This window comes from Pholcus phalangioides, unplaced genomic scaffold (genome assembly GCF_987345545.1).
Source record: "Pholcus phalangioides strain wild (caught in Gottingen) unplaced genomic scaffold, Ppha-v1.0 ptg000016l_1, whole genome shotgun sequence".
In the NCBI taxonomy this organism is placed as follows: domain Eukaryota; kingdom Metazoa; phylum Arthropoda; class Arachnida; order Araneae; family Pholcidae; genus Pholcus; species Pholcus phalangioides.
The window spans coordinates 12506578-12528682 of record NW_028301609.1 but is presented as its reverse complement, the minus strand read 5'-3'; the positions used below and the strand labels follow the sequence as shown (position 1 = coordinate 12528682).

The following is a 22105-nucleotide window of genomic DNA, read 5'->3' as shown; positions in this document are numbered from 1 at the left end:
GCTATATGTAAACAAGAACAGATTAATATATATATATTTTTTGCTTTCACTGTTAAACCATGGCAGAATTAATAATTAAATTGGGTTAATGTACAAAGAATTCAGGTTTTGTTTATGTAATTCACTTTTTATCTACTGAATTCAGATTTACATTTATTTTTACATTTTTTCCCTTTTATTTCCCCTTTTGATTCTTCAGACATATCGATCAAAAAATTCATGAAAAAAAAAAAATTCTCTGTATGGTTTCTAGACTTGCCCATGTTCATAGAAACAACATTAAAGTTGAAAACAAAAAAAAATATTTTATTGATTTTATTCTTCCTCAAAAATGGGTGGTTTTAAAAAAAAATTGTGTTGATCAAAATCTTTGTTTTGCAAATTAAGTTTCAAATCTCACATGTTGGGGAAAAAAATCAACTGCTTTCATGAACGAAAAATGTTTTTTTTTTCTGATAAATAAAACTGATTCCCAGTTGGGAACATTGTTGAAGGTCACAAATTCTGACAGGGCTGTTACTAGAATTTTTGTGAGTGGAGACAAATGTTATTTTTCTGCACCCCATTTTAAAATGTTATAATTTTATATTAGTGTTTTTTGTTCTTCCTAAGATTTGCAGTCCCTTAAAGTTTTTCTTCGTAGAGAGCAGGCAGACCTTCAACATGATACTTAAATGACATAAAAATTCAAGCGTTTACCATCTGTATTTCAAAATATTGAAGACAGATCACAGCGCTAGCAATAACATGAAAAGCACAATTCAAACAACTCATACTTTATGGCCCTGCATATACACACTCACATCTCGCATAACATGTTCTGACACATACCGATTTTTAGAAATTCCTCAGAGGAATGTGTACGAGGTGCATGCTCAGTCAGGAGTAGTCCCTTAAAGTTTGCTTCCTGGGGCAGTTGCCCACTCTAGTTTTAACCCTGCTCACAGATCAGTGTTAGATCAGTAGTTCATGGTACACATGATTTTCTAAAAATATGTAGCCAAAAATGTGTGGAAATTTTATTATAAATTTGCTTAATAGTTTCAAAAAATCAGTTAAAAAAATCACAGTGAGAACACATCTGTGATTTGTATGCACTGCACTATTGTGGCCACCACTTACACGAATATCTTAACATGCTGTGTGTGTTTGTATTCTTTTTGTGAATTTTTGTTTTGAATACTTACTTTTATTAAATAGTTTGGCAGTCTTGCAGAGCTTTAAGATATTGATGAAAAGAGAATGTTATATTATTCTGCATGTTAAAAAAATGTGTATTGAATTTGTGTTTTAATCATATGTATAAATATATACATATGATTATCTATAAAATGAATAGGATTATTTATTTATACATTTATAGTCTGTGGATGTCCTTAAAGATCCTGATGCTGTGAAGCAGCTTGGAATCATATTGAAAACAAATGTTAGAGCATGTAAAGCTCTTGGTCATCCTTATGTCATTCAGGTATTTATTTATTGAATCGTGTTTGATTGACATATTTGAAACTAAATTTGTGCCCTCGGGTACAATTATTTATCGATAGTTATGCAATCACTATATAAGCAGCTTGTTTTATTAAATATGTGCCATTGCGCTTTTCAGCTCGGTCACATTTATCTAGACATGTTGAATGTTTACAAGGTGATGAGTGAGAACATAAGTGCAGCAATAGCTGTCAATGGGGAAAGTGTGACAAAGCAGCCTTTGATCAGGGGTATGAGGACAGTCAAAAAAGAAACGCTGAAGCTTATATCTGGTTGGATGAATAGGTCAACAGATCCACAAATGGTTTGTTGAAGATTTTCAAAGTTTATTCATTATCATCCAGTTTTTTCTAAAAAACCAATAAAGTAGTCTCAATTTTCATTCTCACTCATTTACTCATCATTAGGTGTTGGATAACTTCATTCCACCATTGCTTGATGCTGTCCTCTTTGATTACCAGAGATGTACAGTTCCAGCAGCCCGTGAACCTGAAGTTTTGTCCACTATGGCCACAATTGTCAATCGACTTGAAGTAAGTTTCTAATTTTTATTATGGTTCTGTAGTATCTGCATTAAATAGTGATTACAAGTATAGAATCATGTCGACATGAATGATTATTAAAATTTTATATTTGCAGAGGCAGTTTTAATTTATTCTAGTGAAAAAAAAGTCACAAATTCTGTGTACCTTTTTATTATAGAGTCACATCACGCCAGAGATCCCAAAGATATTTGATGCTGTTTTTGAATGTACTTTGGATATGATTAACAAGGTGTGTACCACTTTTTTCCCTTTTCAATAGTGTTATTTGGGGTTTTTTAAATATCTTCCCCTCATACCAGAAACATGAGTGTGCAAATCTCCAAAACGTGAAAAATTGAATGTTTACTCTACCCATGTTACTCTGAGTGTCATTTCTCTAAAATGCTTTATAACGTTTTTTAATGGGGGTTAAACAATAGCAAAACTTAGATATCAAAATAAGGGACCTAACCAACTTTTAAACCCAAAAAGTGAAAATTTACACAATCATGCTTTGTTTTTGGCATGAGGGAGACAATGTATTGGGAAGAAGGAGGTGTGGGATATAGATGCCAAATCCTGTATTTATTATATACATGCTTGTGTATATTTCAGGATTTTGAAGAGTTTCCAGAACACAGGACAAACTTTTTCCTACTATTACAAGCTGCAGTCACACATTGTTTTCCTGGTAAGTTCAAATGTCTTTTTTTAAGGAAGTTTCATAGATCATATCTAAAAATAGAATATTGTATGCTCCTTTATCATAAATTCAGGATAAAGCATGGAAAAATAACAATAAAGCTAGTTTTACATTTATTATTTAATAAAAAAAATTGATTGCATAGAAATTAATTGCTTTCATTATTGTATTTTTGTGCTTACGTTCAGCAAATCTTTGGTTTTACGTTTTAATGTTCCTATATTGGGGATACACAATTTAAAAATTTGATTATGTGGAGTTTTCAATTACAACTAAATAAAATTGGTTCTATTCAAAAGTGTCAAGAATTTGAAGAACATTTTACTTTTGAGTGATAGTATTAATTATTGCATGGCTTAACTTATTTTCTACTCACTGTTGTCAATTTAAACCTTTGGCTGCATGAATAATTGGAATTGGGTCTTCCTGTACGCACAGGATAAGGATTTTTTTTCTGTATTGTGAATCAGCAGCTAGCAATTGAGCAGCCTACTATGCTCATCATCTACAGATAATGGGAGCCGTTTACAAGGGTCCTACAACCTGGAAAGTCAGGGATTGGACAAGAAAGTCAGGAAATTTCTGGACACTGGAATATTTGTTCAAAAAAATTTGTAAAAAAAATTAGTGTTACAGCTATATTTTTTATAGATTTTTTTTTTATCTCCACTCTTGTTTACCTTCATAAAATTTGGACACCAGATTTTTAAATATTTGAGCTTGTTGGGGGAAAAGGGAGGTTTATTGGGGGATCACTGAGAATATATATACATTCAACATATTAACATCAAGTAATATAAATTAAGGAAGTTTTGAACATTATTTTTTTTTACATTTTGAACATATTTTACCAGAAATTCCATAAAAATCAAACATTCACACTTATTTCACAAATTTAGAAATTGTGTTGATATGGGGATACATGCAATGTATAATTAATTCTACTATAAATGTTTTCTTCACTTGTTGGGCCAGATTTTTCATTGTAGTTAATATATAGTAGAGTCCTGATAATCCGAGTTGGATGGGACTGAGGCCACTTCAAATTATCGAAAAACTTGAATTATCCGAAAAACAATAAAAATGCTTTAAATGCTGGAAAAAACCATGAAAATCAGTACTATTGCATACTTTTACTCATACTTTTTATTCATGAATAAGATGAATTTTCATTACTTGAAAAAAGTCAATTTCTTTTTGTTTCAATCCAGTGTTTTTTTTTTTTTGCTGTTAGCAGCAATGTCTAACCATTGTTTAAACTTATAGAACTAGAATATCCGACCATGATCCTCCACTGTGAGTATTTAAAGAGTTTTGTCACACAACTTTTTGCGAATGCTCCCAGTATTGTCAGATGATTTAACAGACATATTCATGTCAAAAATGAAGAATGTGAGAAGGGGACAAGGAGATGAGAGAGTGATTGAGAAGAGTTGAGGATGGGAATGATAGTGAACCATGCTGAGACACTGATAGTTTTCAACTGCTTTTCCATTGATTTTACATAAGCAATTAGGGGAACAATGCCATTGTCTACCATTACGGAGAAAATCGTCGAACTGGCTCCTCTTTCTGGAACCCCCAAAATGGTCTACATCCATTCAAGAAAACCTAATATTTTATTATACCAGTTACCTATTGTAGGGCTTGGAGACTGCCTAGTACCTTTTTAACTGAAATTACAATACGTATGTAATACGTAGTATTCCTGGGGAAAAAAAAAGAAGTCTGGCTCTTGAAGGAAAAGAGAGAAAGGGGATCTCAAGAAGAGGAAATTTGTGACATTGCCACAGATTATCTGGAAATTCTAACTTTTGAAACTACTGTGTCAGTGCAATCATCTTATTTTTACCAGTTTTTTTTTCACCTCGCAAGGTCAGCAAAATATTTCTTCAAAGCAGCCTTAACTGTTGAACTACCATTAGCTGTAGAACAGATCAGTTTTGTTTTTTTTTCTGGACTTCGGGAAATCTATCATTTGTGAGCTATTCTCTCCATTAATGTTTGATTTTGTATTTCTTTCACAGGGTTCTTAGTGTTTCATTGATCCTCAGTTTTATTAATAAGTTTTCTTTGTCCAATCAACTAAAATTTTTTCTATTTCAGAACACTATTTTGAAAAAGAAATCAAATACAATAAAATCAAATAAAAAAAAAAATAATAATAATTTACATGCTGAAAAGTTGCACTCTCAATCCAATCTTGTGCACATCTTGATTAAGGGGAAAAAATACATTGTAATTTTATGCATATCTCAATTTAACTTATTTGCTGTCTAATCAAATGAAAATCCTAATAAAAGGTTTCTTTTTATTTTTAATGTATTATTGTATAACATTCAACTTTTGAGAAGGATGATACTGTATCAATTTGATGTTTTAAAAAATATTTGGTTTTGAATTTTATTTGGTTATTAAAATATTTGATAAAGTCAGGGGAAATCTTTCAGTCAAAAGTTGTAGGAACCCTGAATTTGAGAATTAACAAAATTTGTTTTGAGATAGCATAAAGATTTTTTTTTTTTTTGTACAAGTTTCATAGTTGCTAATTTTTATTTAAATAAAGTAAGAATAAGACGTGTAACGTTATTTCTTTTTTAGCATTACTGAACATACCGGCTCCACAGTTCAAGCTAGTGTTGGATTCCATTATTTGGGCATTCAAGCACATTATGAGGAATGTTGCAGACACGGGTTAGAGCCTCTCATGTTTTGAATTTGAGATAGTAGAATATGCTCTCATATTCAACTCCCTTAAAGGACATTTGGTGTATCTGCATTATGCTTTCTTTCTTTTACTAATGACATTTGAATTTTTCATTGCAGGTTTGTTGATATTGTACCAGTTGCTGCAGAATATTGCACAAGAAGAAGCTGCATCACAGAGTTTTTATCAAACATATTATACTGATATCCTCCAGCATTTATTTTCAGTCGTTACCGATCCTTCTCATACAGCTGGTAATTGAGATTTGCTTTATTTCATAATTTGATCATATTTGTTCCCAGAACATGCAATTTTGTTTTGTTCAGTTGAAAAAAAAATGTTTTACGATTATTGCAGGGTTGACAATGCAAGCAAATATCCTTGCCTATATGTTCAGCATCGTTGAGAATGGGAAGATTAGTGTTCCTCTTAGCCCAATTGAACAGGCTAATGGCCAACCAAACATTGTATACGTACAGGAGTTTGTTGCTCGCTTGTTAAAAACAGCGTTTGTGCACCTTACAGAGTGAGTTTTAATTTTGCAAATCTTGCTGTTAATAATTTTTAGTATATAAGCCAGGGCCTGACAAATCCCAGAGTTTGGTCACCATCGCAACTGAAAAAATTCGCACTTAAATGTGTGTCTGGGTTTTTTTGTGTATGGTAACTGAAATGGAGTCATAAGACAAAAATTTTGAGAAATTACATTGCAGCATGTTTGCATTGTGTGGAAAAAAGTACACAAATCCCAGACAAGTTACAGAATACATTATTTTGGATCGTTTTTGTAGGGGAAAATGCTTGGCTCCTATGAAATTTGCTTGGCACCTAAATTATTTTCTGATTGGTCAAGCCCTGGTCTAAGCCAATATTCGGTCTAGCTTTTTTGTAATATACTCTGACACTATGTTGAAAATTTCAATAGTTTACTGGGCTTGACAAATCCCATGTGCCAAGTCGCCATGGCAACTAGAAAATCTGTAGTGGTGCCTAAAATTTCCTATATGTGCTTGAAAAAAAGAATCCTAAGGATGACAAAATGTTCTGATTTCATAATAGTGTCTTTCCCTACATCTAATGTAGGAAAAAAGCAGGAACGTCTTTTCCTGATCCTAAAAGGATTATCAAGCCTCGAAAAGTAAAAACAAAACTATTATTTAGGACTTTTTCATAGAAAAAAAAAACTGTCTCAAGAAATTTGGCTGGCACCTATATTTTTTTCTAATTTGGCAAGCCCTGGTCATTTGGTGTAAGCAGTCTTGAAATTGCTTTGTTCAACACTTGTATTTTTTGCATTCATAAAATTCATTATTGGTATTGTTGCAGAAAAAAAATAGGCTTATATGCGGTATGTTATAAAATTGAATACAGCATGTGTATAGTGTTTGGTTAATTATATGTGAAGAATTTTGAAAATTTATGAGAGAATATGATATGCAGAACATTTATACATTTTTTCAGACACTTGATTGATTTTACTGATATGATTTGAATTTATGCTATTGATTTCTATCTAAAGTGGTAAACATTTGTATAATTAATGCTGGGGGGTGGGGGAATCCAATTGGTTTCAGGCAGTATGTATAATGAGTAATTTTTTTTTCCATTTGGCATAGCTATAGGAAATTGTGTTCTGGTTAATGTTTTGAAGCCAATCAACTTTGTCAACTAAGGTATCAATACACATCAGTGGTTCCCAAAGTGGGCGTTGCATGAGATTATCCAGAATGAAAATGGTCGAATAAGAAAGTTATTAATATTTTTCTTAATGCAAGTAAAACTATGTCAAACTAGAAATGTCATAACTGAGATGACCAGCTACTTAGCTTACATGCATCTTTTTTTATAACACATTTTTAAAAACACATGATGAGTATTATGTGAATGTATAGGGGAAAGTGTCGACATTTTAGATTATGAAGCTCTGTGGGTGAAGAAGGGAACTTATTGAGATAATATTGGGTGGGTTTAAAAATATTGAGAAGAGGTGAGGGGAGGGAGAAGAGATGAAAAGTATTGTACACCAGGTAATCGCTATGATAGAAAATACTCTGTAATCGAAAAATAATTTTGTGTAATAAAACAAGGGTGACTGTGCCACAACCATGAAAATGTTATGAATATTCGGGAGCCGATAAGGCGGTCGCACGAAATTTCGCTCTTGCGCTTCGATCTGAATAAGTCGTTGTGGTGTGTATTTTAAACGTGTAATCAGTTTTGAAGTTTTATAGGACGGCTTAATTTATATTGTGCTAAATTAATGTTCGGTACTTTCTAATTTGAAAAATTAATATAACTTTTTTGAAGGATGCAGTTGAACGGCGTTTCATCCACATTAGTGGTGTGAAAGATGTGATTGTGTGTGTTTAACAAGTGTAGTGGATATCTAAACACCACACGGGGTGTAACTTAGGATCTCAGTATTACACCGAGAGGAGAAAAAGGGTCAAAAGGCACACCTAGAGGTAGACCAGAGGACCTTAAAAGTGTAAGTCTAAAGTTACTGGAACTATTTGTTTACTTATTATGAGCTTGTGAGCTTATTTACGTTCACTGGTGAACCATGAGCGGACTCGTGAGTTCGGTTGCAGATATAACTCGAGAGTTGGGTTGTCAAAGGAAATTGAAAGATGTCTGATGAGCGCCCTCTGCCATCACTGAGTAGAAACTCTTTCAACGGTAAATTCTATGAGTACTTGGAGGAAATGTGCAGTTTTTTTTCTGCTATGTGTGATAAGAATTCTTCTGAATCTTTTAATAAGGAACGTTTCAATTTCTTATCTTCCGGGTTAACCAAGATGTATGAAGATGCGCATCTAATTGAAAGGGAAAAATCAATCTTTTTTTTCTGCTAATAGTGGTGATAATTTTCTAATTTTCCTCCCGATGCCAGCTCTAATTTTCTTGCTTTATCGAACTTAATCGAAAGCTGTTTTCTTAAAATTGAGAACCGACTGAGCAAAGTTGAACAACTTACTGAAATTATTCCAACGGTTCAAATGGAAGTTGCTAAATTGTCATCCAATACTGAAGTAACTGGTGGATCTTCCTGTGGTCTGTCACTCTCTAAGACTTTATCAATGAAAATGTCACCGCAATCGTTACAAGATACAACCTCTGTACCTGGTTATGCTACTTCCGGTCACGCTCTACGGAATAGACAACAATCTGATGCCTCAACATTTAATCGGAATAATTCAACTCAGCCTAAGGTAGTTTCTGATGTTGATAATACACCTCGAGCTCGCAAGCCAATTTTAAATGGTAAAAGTAAAACTTCGATTCTTAAGGGAGTGGTTAATCGTTCTAAGAAATCAGCTGTGTTTTTGTCCAGATTAAGTCCTGATAGTACAACTGAGGATATTGTTCGATTCTTGAATTCTAATAACCTTAATAATTTCACGTGCACCAAGATGAAAACGAAATATAAATCATACGCCTCCTTCCATATTGAAGCTAATGAAGATGACATTAACATTTTATTAAATGGTGAGCTCTGGCCTGAAGGTTCCATTATTTCTCCCTTTTATGGGAAATTACATACATCTCAAATTGAAAAGTCTGCCAATGTGGACACTAATTCAGACTTGGAACAGAGATTAAACGATAATAATTGACTAGAGAAGATATCTGTTTATTATCAAAATGTGCGAGGCCTTAGAACTAAATTATCATCTTTTAAAAATTCAGTTCTTTCCAGCAACCATGATTTTATATGTCTAACGGAAACTTGGCTTATATCAGATATATGTGATAGTGAAATGTTTGATGATAGATACTGTGTATTTCGCTGTGACTGATCTTGCAGTAATCTAAATTCCTCGAGAGGAGGGGTGTTCTTATCGCAGCAAAAAATAAATTTAAAGTTAGTTTTATTGCTCTTGATTATAACTTGGAGATAACTTGTGTTAAGATATTTTGCAATGGTGGCAGAATCTTATATTTGTGTTGTGTTTATTGTTCACCAACTTGTGGCTTTCAGTATTATTGTGAATTGTATAATATCTTCGATAGATTTTACAATGATGATAAGCGGAATTTAATTATAATTGGGGATTTTAATATTCCTGGAATTAATTGGAGTATTAGTTTTGATGACTTGCATGATGGTCGATCGAGATATGTTTCTAGTCTTTTCAACTTCATGCAACAATATTCCTTAATTCAATGTAATTTTATCACTAACTCGTTTGGAAAAATATTTGATCTGGTTCTGGTATCTATTCCTTATTTTTCTGTGTCGGTCAACCGGGAGGAATTTCCTCTTATAAAAGAAGATACCCACCATCCAGCATTATTGATATCTTTAGATAAACTTTCTGTTGAGCGTCATCCTACCAAACTGGTTAAGGATTTTAATTATGATTTTAAAAAAGCTGACTTTCATTCCTTGTATAATTTTTTTTGTCGCTTTGATTGGAATTTTTTACATTTGTGCACTAATGTCAATGAGGCTGTTCATATGTTTTACTTCTACATTTTTCCAATTTTTGATATGTGTGTACCATTAAGAAAGAATTTAACTCTAAAATATCCTCCATGGTTCGATAAGAATATTATTTACAATATCAAATGTAAGGAGAAATTTCGTAAAAGGTATTTGATGACTAATACTATCTCTGACCTAGTGCAATAAAAATGTTATAGAGCTAAGGTTAAACTCTATATAACACTAGCTCATAAAAAATATATTGATAATATTGAAGCAGCTCTCAGACTCAACCCAAAACAATTCTGGTCTTACTGTAACAATAAAAATAAGAATGCACCTAAGTATATTTATTTCGAAAACAATGTTCTATTAACAGACGCCTTGATTGCTGATGGTTTCGCCAAGTTTTTTGTATCGAATTTCACAACTTCTGGGAATGATCACAATCATTATTCTGCTTCAAACAACAACTTTCCTGTTGTTTCTTCTGATGTTGTCAATATTCCTTATATCTCCGTAAATGACATCAAATGTAGTATAAAAAGATTGAAGGGGAGTGGCTCCAGAAGTATTGATGGTATACCTCCATATTTCGTCAAGGCGTGTTCTGAGCATTTGCTGTATCCATTTTTATTAATTTTTAATATGTCGGTTAAAAATGGGATCTTTCCGGATGAGTGGAAGAAAGCAAGAATCGTTCCAATTCTTAAAAAAGGTGATAGACATAAAATTGAAAATTATAGAGGTGTGGCCATTCTGTCACCTTTCGCTAAAATATATGAGTCTATTTTATATGATAAAATCTATGCTCAAATTAAGACCTGTATCTCCCCAAATCAGCATGGTTTTGTTAGAAATAGATCTACGGTTACCAATCTTCTTTCCCTCAATACCCATATTGTTGAAGCAATAGCTACTAAAATCCAGCTCAATGTAATTTACACAGATTTCGCTAAAGCATTTGATTGTGTTAACCAATGGTTGTGTGATTAATGTACAAATGAAAAAAAAATTGGTTTCTGCGATGATACATATAATTTTTTTGCTTCTTATCTAAAAAACAGATTGATTTTTGTATCTTTTGGCTCGTCTCTTAGTGATAGATTTTGTGCAACATCTGGAGTCCCTCAGGGGTCTGTCCTTGGACCGCTATTGTTTCTTATTTTTATTAATGACCTTGCCGCTGCTATTCATAATTGCTTATTATTTGCTGATGATTTTAAAATATTTGACTTTATTGTAAATTTTGAATCTTGTTCTATTGTTCAAGATAAATTAACCCACATTTACCACTGGTGTATCGAAAATCATCTACACTTGAATATTAACAAATACTTTGTCATGTCTTACACCCATAGGAAAAATCCTATCACATACTCTTATTATATTGGAACTGATATTTTACACAGAAGATATTCTGCTACTGACTTGGGTGCAATTTACACCTCTGATTTTTCCTTTCGTGACCATATTAACGATATTTGTAGCAATTCGTATCGCAAACTCGGTTGCCTTAAAAGAATACCTAAAGATTTCACCAATTTGGATACAATGATTGTTCTTTTCAATTCTATAATACGATCTAAACTTGAATATGCATCTGTTGTTTGGAATCCTCATTACAATAATGCTATTGATGATATTGAAATTATACAAAACTCATTTATGCGATATTTGTATTTTAAGAAATTTAGAGCATATGACATTACAATTTCGACAACTTTTCTCCGACAAATTTTTTCAATTACCAGTCTCCAAAAGAGAAGAAATTTCATTCTTTTGAAATTTTTCTGGAAGTTGGTGAATGGTAATATCGATTGTTCTTTTCTGTTATCAAAAATTGGATTCTTGGTCACACGGTACAACACAAGGTCAAATAAATTATTCTATGTAGCTCACTTTAGGACATTGATTGGTCTGTCTTGTGCTAGTAACAGATTTTGTATTTTGTATAATAGTTTACCTGATGAATTTGATATATTTGCGACACCTATTTGTAAATTCAAAGAGCTTCTTCTCTCCGATTGATCAGCGATTTTTTTAAATATTTAAATGGTGATTTCTTGTATTTGACTGTTAAATATTTAGTTTTTCTTTGTTTATGCATTTTTCATTTTTTTTAATCGTCTCGTGTGTTTTTATTTATTTTTTCATTTTTAATTGATCTGGTGATTTTATACAGACCTTTATTTTACTTATTTGGTATTGACTAGTGTTTGTTTTTATTTTATGTTTCTATATCTGTGTATTGCATTCTATTCTGTTTGATTTTATTATATTTACAATGTTTCGGTCATACCTTGCTGTAATTGGATTGTTTTCTGTAGCGTGGAATTAAATAAATAAAAATAAATAAATAATAATATATCAACTTAGCTAAAATTATTCATCCCATGAAGGAACCTCAAAATATTTTCGCACTAGGCATTTGTAATTGGTGACCCTGAGTTTGGTTACCAAGTTATTCATTCTGCACCATTACAGTGGGCAAGATATGCATTCCGTCCTAACTCGCTACTTTGTTGATGATACCCTTCGCAGGATTCAAAGCTGAAAAATGTGTAGGTAGTTTTAAATTTCATTCAGTTTTGCAAACTAAACAGGAAAATAATTTAATTTCATTCATTATTGATTATGGAAATTAGAGCACATTCATTAACAAAAAATAATTTCCCAGAAACTGGGACATATGGTCATGCTATGTAGGAGGGTCGTCTATAAAATTCTTGTCAAAAGGAGAGGTCACTCTTCAAAACAGTTTAGGAACCATCACTATACATGATCAAACATGAAAGTACTGCTGTTAGAATGCTTGTAGCTTGTTATTTAAAAAAAAACATTATGCATTTACTTTGCATATACAGTGACCTCTCGGCTAATGAAGATAGTTCGTTCCGAAATCACATTTGTTAGCCAAAATGCTATTTTCCCATTGCTTTTTATGGGAAATCATTTCATTAATTTTAGGAACTTCCCAAAACATAAAATTAACTTTAATACACTAAGAATCACTTCAAAAAGGATAAATACTGATTGAAGGCAGAGATCAACAACTTCACAACTGGATAAATGAGAATTTACAAGTTGAAAAATTGAACACACACACACACCTTTTTATTTTACACTGGCCTCGGGTTCATGAGCCATAATGAATAAAAAGTGTGATTTTGATATGCCATGTGATATAGTCAGCTCATTTCTCTCTCACACGCCACACGCATGTAGTTGGAAAAGATAAGTTGCAAGAATGTCCACACAGACTGTTCGATTTGGGAGTAAGAGTTTTACTGTATCCACTGAATCCATTCAAGTATAAAGCTTTTTTAAATGCATTTTCTCTTAGCCTAATCATTCATTTTACATGAAATGGTTTAAAATCTTTATGAAAGATAAAGAACCTGTGTGGGAAGCGATTCCAAGGTAGAAATAAATTTTGATTTGCACGAAAATTTAGCTCACGATGCTGTTGATTAATGTTAGTACAACCATCCATATCCACTAAAATATTCGTTAGGAAGGCAGATAAACATTTAAAAAATCTTCACTTGCTGAAAAATTTGTAAGTTGGCTGAGGTATCACTAATTTAGTTGAATGCCAAGAAGACCAGATGTGATGAACAAATTGTTATTATTTTTCTCTTGAAGCATAGAAATGAAATTTTTATCTATATCATTGTATGTTTCTAAAAAAATTGCAACTTGAGTTTTATTTTTTACTGGATGCATTTTGTTCATTACTGATTTTATTTTCTGCATTTGTATTTCAACAGTGCTCAAATAAAAATTACTGTCCAAGGATTTTTCAATCTAGATCAGGACATACCAGCTTTCAAAGAGCATTTGAGGGACTTTCTTGTACAGATCAGGGTAGGTAGCAGTTTTTTATTTATTAAATTTCATTTTCTACTGTTCACATATCTAGTAAGCTCATGCTTTCTACATTTCTTCTCATTTAAATATGCACGATAATAACATTATATTCGAAGTTATTAAAAATGAACTACAGTAGACTGGGTTAATCTGGCATGTTCTTCAGGATTCCTTCAATACCATTTTTTTAATTACAAAAACATGTACAGTAGACACTGCTTATTAGGATCACTGATAATGCTATCATTCTGGTATTGTTATCACTTTCGCTAAGTATGGAGCAGACATATTGTAATGTGGGAAGGTTTTTGATTATATAATTATCAGGAGTGGTTAATGTTATCAATTCTTTTCATCTAAAGTTTTTTTTTTCTTTTTGCATATTTTGAAGCTAAGGTTGTACCAGACTCATTTTTCCCTTGCAAGTTATCATTATCGATTTGCAAAAGGTCAGGTCAGAGGGCTATTGACAAAAATTTCTGTACTTAGGCCATGATAGAAGCTATGATTCATATGTAGCACTGCTTTTGCAATTTCTTTCCTATAGTAAAGACGTGTATAGTAAAAAAAGTTCTATTTTTCAGTTCATGGTTAGTATCTTTTAACTAACCACATTCACTGTTCTTCAGCCAGACTTGACGTTCCATAAATTCCCTTGTAAAAGTCTGCAGATATTTTAAAAAGCACGGTAGACCCGATAATATAGTCGTGTGCTAGTCCGACCCATCCAGTAATCCAGCATTTTTTCTTTGAGCCGTAGAGGAGGAAAACATGCCTATGACTAAAGTCCTCAGCAGGCTTAGAGGATGTTAATCAGTATCTGTAACATGTCTATCGCAGAAGTTTATATTATTTAAATGGGCTTTTTTTTTCATCTAAGTTCCGGTAATCTGGCATACCCTGATATGTGCCAGATTAGCAAGAGTACTGTATCATAATTTGTAGTATATCAAATTAGACAGTTTTATTTTAACTCTTCATAATTTCTGAAAGATAAAAAATGATTTTAGCTTTTAAAAAAACCCTGTTTTGGAACAGTTGAAAAAAAAAAAGTGCAATTTAGTATTTTGAAACCTGTTATGCGAAAAAGAAAAAGTTCTCCATACATACGGCTCAACCAAACTGTTTAAAAAGGCAACGACTCATTATTGCTCAATGACTCAAAATTAAATTTTTTACTTATGCATGTCATGAGAACAGTGGAAAATACCTCTACATATTACAAAACAGCAATAACTCCCAACTGTATAGTTATACACTCCCCTACTATAATTACCGTATATACTCGTGTATAAGCTGGCTCGTATATAAGCTGACCCCCCAATTTCAGGACCACCAAAATCACAATAAATTGAAAACGGGTGCGGAATCTTCGTTTTTATCCTCATCTGGGCTGTCATTGTCAGTTTAAAAGAGGATATCATCTTCAGTTCCGTCCATCGCATTGTTGATGCAACACTTTTTGAAGGATCGGATGATAATTTTGGTGGAAACAGAATTCCATGCCTCAGCCTAGTGTGCCAATGGATACATATGTCAAGTTTCTTCAAGGCACCACTTTTTTTGTAGTTTCTTTATCTTTGAGAGGCTTGTTAATGCTCACATCTAAGACTGTATAATCAACGTTAGCCACCACCAGCCAATGATTTCGATTTCTTTGCCTCGTCTTTGACATTATCAGTTCTGTGGGGTTTGAACATATCTCATACCAATAATGCCAGTTTCTCGAACACTGTTACAAAAATGGCTACTGATTGCAGGGGTCGATATTTTCTCATAAAAAAACTGACCCGAGTATAAGCCGACCCCCACACTTTGGGAACGAATTTTTCCACAAAAAAACTCGGCTTATACACGAGTATATACGGTAAATCTAAGTTGATTCAGATTCAGTTCCATAGAAAGTGAATTTTTAAAATGCAGATATCTCAAAAATAGAATTTTGAGTTGCATTTTTGAACTGGGCCATGGATGTGGTTGGAATACTTAGTCAGGATTTTTTTCCCCCGATACAGTTATCAATCACTTATTGTTATCAGAAACCCAGAGTGCCAGTCTGATCACATTTAGCATTGTGCACTGTACAACTGTATAAAAAAAACCCAAAATATAAAAATTTTTTATAATGGCCCTGAGGGAAGGAAGCTCAACCTTTTGAAAAGTAACTACTTCATCAAAATGGTGAAAAAAATTTGGAAATGTGTCAGGCACCACTTCAATGATCTGAAAATGTGCCATGGTTTGATAATTGGTTGTGGGTAAGAATAGAATAAAATATTTCACGATTAATGTCTTGTTTAAAGGCCAATGCTCCATGAATGGAACATATTTTTTATTTACAAAAATATCAGATAACCAGTGAATGTTTGTGAATTAATTTTTTTTTATAGTATATATAGAGAAGAGTTCAAAGTATTTTTTGAAATAAATTCGAAGAAATCTTCAGGTTAATAATAAACTTTTTCTGACAAAACTTTGAAATTTGGCATTTTTTTCCCATTTCGATTGAAATTGCCAAAATTTCAATTTTGAAGCAAATTGAAAATTATTTTGTGTGTTTCTACCACTTAATATATCAGTCAAAATATATCAATTAGTTTCGTTATACTTAGAGATGTAAAATTCTCGAGAATATTCTCTGGTAGGATTACTATTATAAATAACTTGAGAATATTCTTTTAAGTTCTTGATGAGAATATTCTTCTGTTATTTATAATATAGTTACATATAATATCCTTGAGAATTTTCTGTGGAAGGAGTACTTTCATAAATTACTGAGGAATATTCTGATAGAAAATAATAAGAATTATTCTGAAGTTATTAATAATAGTCCTTCCAGAGAATATTCTCCAGTTACAGAAATCTTTCCAGAGAGTATTATCAAGAATATATGTAATAACATGTATTATAATAAATAATCTCGATAAATAACTTGAGAATAATTATTATTTTTGATAAGAATATTCTCTAGTAATTTATAATAGTAGTCCTTTGAGAGAATATTCTCTGTTCCCATCAAGAAGATGGGTACATTGAAAGTTTGTAGACCACAATACGTTTGAAAGCAAGAAAATTAAACCAACAAGGCTTAATTGCACAACTTTTAAAGAAATGTGAGTGATACAGAACTTAAGTGCATGTATACATTGAAGAAAACAACAGTTCTGTATCTTAGAATGAAGGTGATTATATAAGAATAGCTTCCTTTATCAATCAACTTTGGTTTAATTTGTTTTGTGTGTTTTGAACTTATTTCTGAAAATTTATCTAATTTTAAAATAATTTTTTAAGGTTTTAATCTAAAGGTTTCTAAAATCTTTATAACTAAACTTTTAAAACCTCGCATCATGACCTGGAGAATATTCCAAGAATATTCTCAAACTAAAAGTCGTCATTGGGAGGAGATTATACCAAAAATTGTTTTGTTGTAAATGTTTCAGGCAACGAAAACTGGTGTTATATTTCACAATATAAACAAAATTAGTAAAAAAAATTTATTTAAAAGAAAAATTAATATTCTCCATTATTCTCCAATTTTTACATCCAGGAGATATTCTCCGAGAATATTCTCACCTCACATCTCTAGTTATATTGTTACACATGAACAAGCTACGTTCATTCAAAAATGCATGTTCCATTTATGGAACACTGACCTTTTAAGAGAGAGATTCTAGAGATATCCAACATGCAGCGTGCTTCTTCGATTTTTCCCATTTGAATCACCAGGTGTTGTCATCATTTGACGTGTGTATAGGTGGCAAATTCTGTGTAATATGCAGAGGAATGTGTTTTCTGGGGGTGATTGTTTATATCAGGTGAATATTTTTTTAGTTCTTGCATTCTTAGATACACATGTTTTTGCAAACCGCAGACTAGTCAGACTGAGATTGGCAATTGTAAATAGTCTTGCTATGTTCAGCTGTGTGTAACCATGTCGAAAAGATATCTTGCATTAGAAGAAGCTGTAGGATATTTAGAAACTTTCAGATTCCAAGTTAGAGGACATAGAGGATATTGTTGAAAATGATCTGATGACAACAGTTCCAAATGATGTATGTGGAATGGTAGATATATTTTGCAACAACGAGGATGAGGTGTTAGAAACTCCTGAAGCATGTTCTTCAAAAGATATGGGGCAGATCTTTTTAAAAAAAATTTCAAGAGAAGGCATGAAGGTTTCGAGCAGTCCAGAACCCAATCAAACCACAGCTGTGGATTCCATTGGAAAAATATTTGCCATATGAACATTATAGACCATACGTGACCATTATAGCATGTTGATAATTCATTCAGGATTGCGAAAAGCAGATTGTATTTTGCATTTGGAATTCCGAAGAGAAGTGACAATGAATTTTTTACGAACGAGGGAGGGGCTAACCATTTATCCAAATCGACGTTGTCAACTGAAAAAAGATGCCAGGTCATCTGATAGCCATTATATTGTGTCTGATGCAAGGACGATGTGTGGTTTGCCAAAAAAAATGCTATGTATATATGTTCTGTACACTATATGTATTGTACAACAACAAAGTTCATTTTTAAAACATTAGGTTTGAGATGCAGCAGGCAACATCAAATGACTGTAATATAGGTTGACTAAGGATACTATCGTAGAGCACCCCCAATAGGTCTTTCCTGTGGAATGGGGTCAGCTCCCTGTAGGAGTGCAGGATTAGTACATATCGTCGCCATTTCTGCATGGAGGGGAACAATATTGTTACTTGCCCATTGTTCTAAACTATAAAATGTTAAGTTGGCTTTTGCTTTTGTTTTTATCCTATAAATGACATCACAGATTTAATGTAAATTGGTGCCATTGCGTTAAATCGCAAAAAAATTCATTTCCAGGGGGATCATTTCATTTATCATTTGAATTCTTGCAAGTATACAAACACAAAGGCTGCAACAGGCAAATTGCCCAACGAGGCAGCTAAAAAAAGATGCCCATATGAAGTATAGATGTTTAATATAACTAAAATGCAGACATTATACACTACTTTTTTCCTGTTATTATAACCATTATTTCACTTCTTTTTTTATTTATTGTTTTTCTTTTTTCCTGTTCCTTTTGCTTTCCGGGCCAGACTACTGGCTGGAGTTTTTTCTGCCACAACCATGCCCTCCAAGCCACGCCACTGAGCTAAAATCCAAATGTTAGAGTCTGGTCGTGTTTGATTTGTTCAATTTTGGGGGGTCGCAAAATTTTTGCCAAACAGCCTGAAAATTCAGCCTTTCAAAATTGGTGAGGTGACTTGTTTATGACATTATACAAATACAACGCCACAACAGGCAAATTGCCCAACGAGGTGGCTGACTTAAGAGCATCATGGATCCCCGAGCCATTTTTTGGAGGCCCTACCTACTACTGCTACACCACACATGCACCCCGCCCACACACCCCCCGCGGAACCCCCAACGAATCAGTACATGCGGGAATGTACGTGTAGTGAAACCTGACGTGAAGTTTTTTGGTTCTCTGTAATGCTTGTTATGTGTAGTGCTGCCATCTGCCACCAGTTTTTCTAACTATGAGTGAAGTGTTATGATTGAATGATTTATCGTTGTAGGACTGTTGCTCTCTGTGGCGAGACTTTTTAACGTGGAGATCAGCTAGCATTTGCGCCTTGAAGTTGGGAACCACGGAAAATCAACTTCAGCCGACCACCACTGTGGGGTTCGAACCCTGATCCTCGCATCGCGAGTCCGTCACTATAACCACGTCTGTATGTTCTGTTTCTGGGCCAATGACAATTTCTTTGTTGGCATCATTGGATTTAAGCAGTAATAGACAGGTAATTTAACCTACTGATTGGCGACTTGGTTCTAATTAATGAACAATTCCTACATCGTTTTTCAATTTTTTTTATTTTTGTGCAGAATTTGGAGCCGTGTAAAAACCTCCCTAATTCTTATTCTCCAAAGTTGACAGCTATGGAATTAGCAATTTTTTAATCCCTTCCTCAAAAAAAGAGGATGTGTGCATGTGCGCAGCCAGTTACGCAGAAGATTCTCCACATCTGCATCATTGTTGAATATAGTTGGTTTTCCCGATGCCTCTTCAAGTGCTCTGAACAAATGATAGTTTGCGGGGAAGGGGTGAGGGGTGTGAATTGAGACTTTTTTCATTAAGAGATCAATGTTGGATTCAGAATTTCTTATGTTTCAATTTGTGTGATTTTTTATACAAAAGTTCTCAATTTCTATATTTCTGAACAAGAAGAATTATTGTTTTAAATTGAAAGGGTATAAATAGTTTTATATTGTGAGTTAATTTTTTTTAAAGGTGGAACAATTTGTTTTTATAAAATTAAAAATTGTGCATCTAAACTGAGCAAAAAAGTTACTTATGGATTTTTTTCCCCCTGCATAGGAATTCGCTGGAATAGATGACAGCGATTTGTTCCTTGAAGAGCGGGAATCTGCATTAAGAACAGCGGAAGAAGAAAAACGAAAAATACAAATGTCAGTACCTGGTATAATCAATCCACACGAACTTCCAGAAGATATGCAGGACTAAAATTGACACAGTCAAAGATGCTCGATTTTTTTTTTCTTCTCCCCGTTGTCGTCCTCATTAAAAAAAACCGTTTCATTGTTGAATGTGTGAGTGCGTGTAAAGAGGCATTTCTTCACATCCTATATCTGATTGATACTTGAAGTTTGCTAAGTTATGTTTTTTTTTAGTTTTCTGTAAGAGGAATTTAAAAGAGAATTTATAGGAATAATTGGGACATTTTGAAAGAATAGATGCGTGTGTATGCAACATTCATAATTTTTTTTCCTTGGCATGTGTGCGTGGTCAGAATGTGGCCATCATCACCCCCTTCATATTTGTAGATAATAAATATATTTTGACTGCTCGTAGTGGTCAGTGGTGCTTGAAGTGTTTAGATGCAGAGAGTGTATGTGTGCATGTAATTTCTGTCTTTAAAGAAAGAAAAAAAGTGTTTTTACCCCAATTGTGGGGTGTTTACAGGTGGTTGTATGTGACTGTACATAAAAAATCAGAATCAAGAAGCAAAAAAAAAAAAAATTTATCATGCTTTCAAGAATTTCTTTACGATGTTCCTTTGCTAATTTTTATTATTATTAGCCTTATTTTCTAGGCTTTTGTATTGTGTAAGTGAATGTGTCTGAGTGTTGTTGTGGGAGGGTAGTTTGTTTTGAAACTTTCCCCCCCATTCTATTTTATTAAGGCCTTATTATTTTAGGCGAGGAAAGTGATAACATGCAATTGATACACTTATATCAATGTCCGGAATAGTTAGTGGATACTGTTTTTTTTTCTTGTCCATAGTTTCATCTCCTAAAGAATAAACAATATTCATTTTGTGACCCAATTTATTGCTTAAAAATCGTGAGTTTTGAAATTGAAGGATAATTTTTTGCCTTTTTATAAGCACCTTTATTCTAAACTTTTAAACATGTTTCAAGCTGTTGAGTTTCGTACATGGGGGTATACATAAGATGAAGGCCAGGGGCGGCTCAAGACAAAATCTCTATCCTTGCGGGACCTATCTTTGACATCTGCCATCTCCATCCCAACAAATCTTAACATAATTTTTATTTTATTTTTAAATTTTTTCACCTTGGATTCCGTGCCCCTTTATTTTCGCAATATTGTTAGCCCAAGGCCTATACAAGAATAGACAGAATACCCCTTCTAGAATAGACAAATAAATTTCCTTAATTTTATTTAATCAATTAATTTTTTCTCTTTCACCTTGAATTTTGTGCCCCCTTCTATATAGACAGAATGAAATATATATTTATATATCCCAGAAAGCATATACAAAATAAATTTATTTTTGGTCAATTTATGTTTTGCTCTTTCACCTTGGATTTGGTATCCCTTCTAGAATGGATAAATAAATTTCCTTAATTTAATTTTGTTAAAATTTTTTTTGCACTGTTTCACTCAGGATTTGCCCCCCCCCCCCCCCTCCCCCAGAGCAGACAAATTTCCCTAATTTTATTTTGATCTCGAATTTGGCACCATCCCTTGAGGGGTACGATAGCCACCCCTTTATATTACAAAGGCATAGAAATAACCTTTTAATAATTAAATAGATCAATACAATGTGCAGTTTGATTGGGTCATTCCCAAATGATAGTATCAATTTTCGACTTGTTTTCCAATATTTCATGTTTACATACAGAATATCACTTCATAGATATGAATTGCAATCAATGTAGGTACCTTTCTGCTCGTTCAATTCAATAAATTTTCACATGATTAGTATGTCTAAGAAAGAAAATATCTTTAATTCCATAATTTTGGTTTTTTGAATAATATGATTATATTAATGCAATATCTTCATTAATTATGGCAGTATAACATCCGAAGAAAGTTCTGAGTGAGTTCTGTTTTGTAAAAAAGA

At 32.9% G+C, this 22105-nt stretch overlaps 1 protein-coding gene across 4 annotated transcripts in view; it reads left to right on the top strand.

The window, feature by feature from the left end:
- emb (exportin-1 emb) overlaps nucleotides 1-20743 on the top strand; it is a 60205-nt gene extending 39462 nt beyond the window's left edge. For all 4 annotated transcript variants that reach the window (XM_089245625.1, XM_089245627.1, XM_089245624.1 and 1 more), the window contains exons 20-29: nucleotides 1364-1468; nucleotides 1607-1792; nucleotides 1896-2021; nucleotides 2191-2262; nucleotides 2628-2703; nucleotides 5317-5409; nucleotides 5542-5676; nucleotides 5780-5948; nucleotides 13625-13721; nucleotides 20095-20743. In XM_089245625.1, coding sequence (XP_089101751.1) covers nucleotides 1364-1468; nucleotides 1607-1792; nucleotides 1896-2021; nucleotides 2191-2262; nucleotides 2628-2703; nucleotides 5317-5409; nucleotides 5542-5676; nucleotides 5780-5948; nucleotides 13625-13721; nucleotides 20095-20241 — 1206 coding nt within the window. In that variant the 3' untranslated portion in view covers nucleotides 20242-20743. The remainder of the gene's footprint in view (nucleotides 1-1363; nucleotides 1469-1606; nucleotides 1793-1895; nucleotides 2022-2190; nucleotides 2263-2627; nucleotides 2704-5316; nucleotides 5410-5541; nucleotides 5677-5779; nucleotides 5949-13624; nucleotides 13722-20094) is intronic.
- The last annotated feature ends 1362 nt before the right edge of the window (nucleotides 20744-22105 follow it).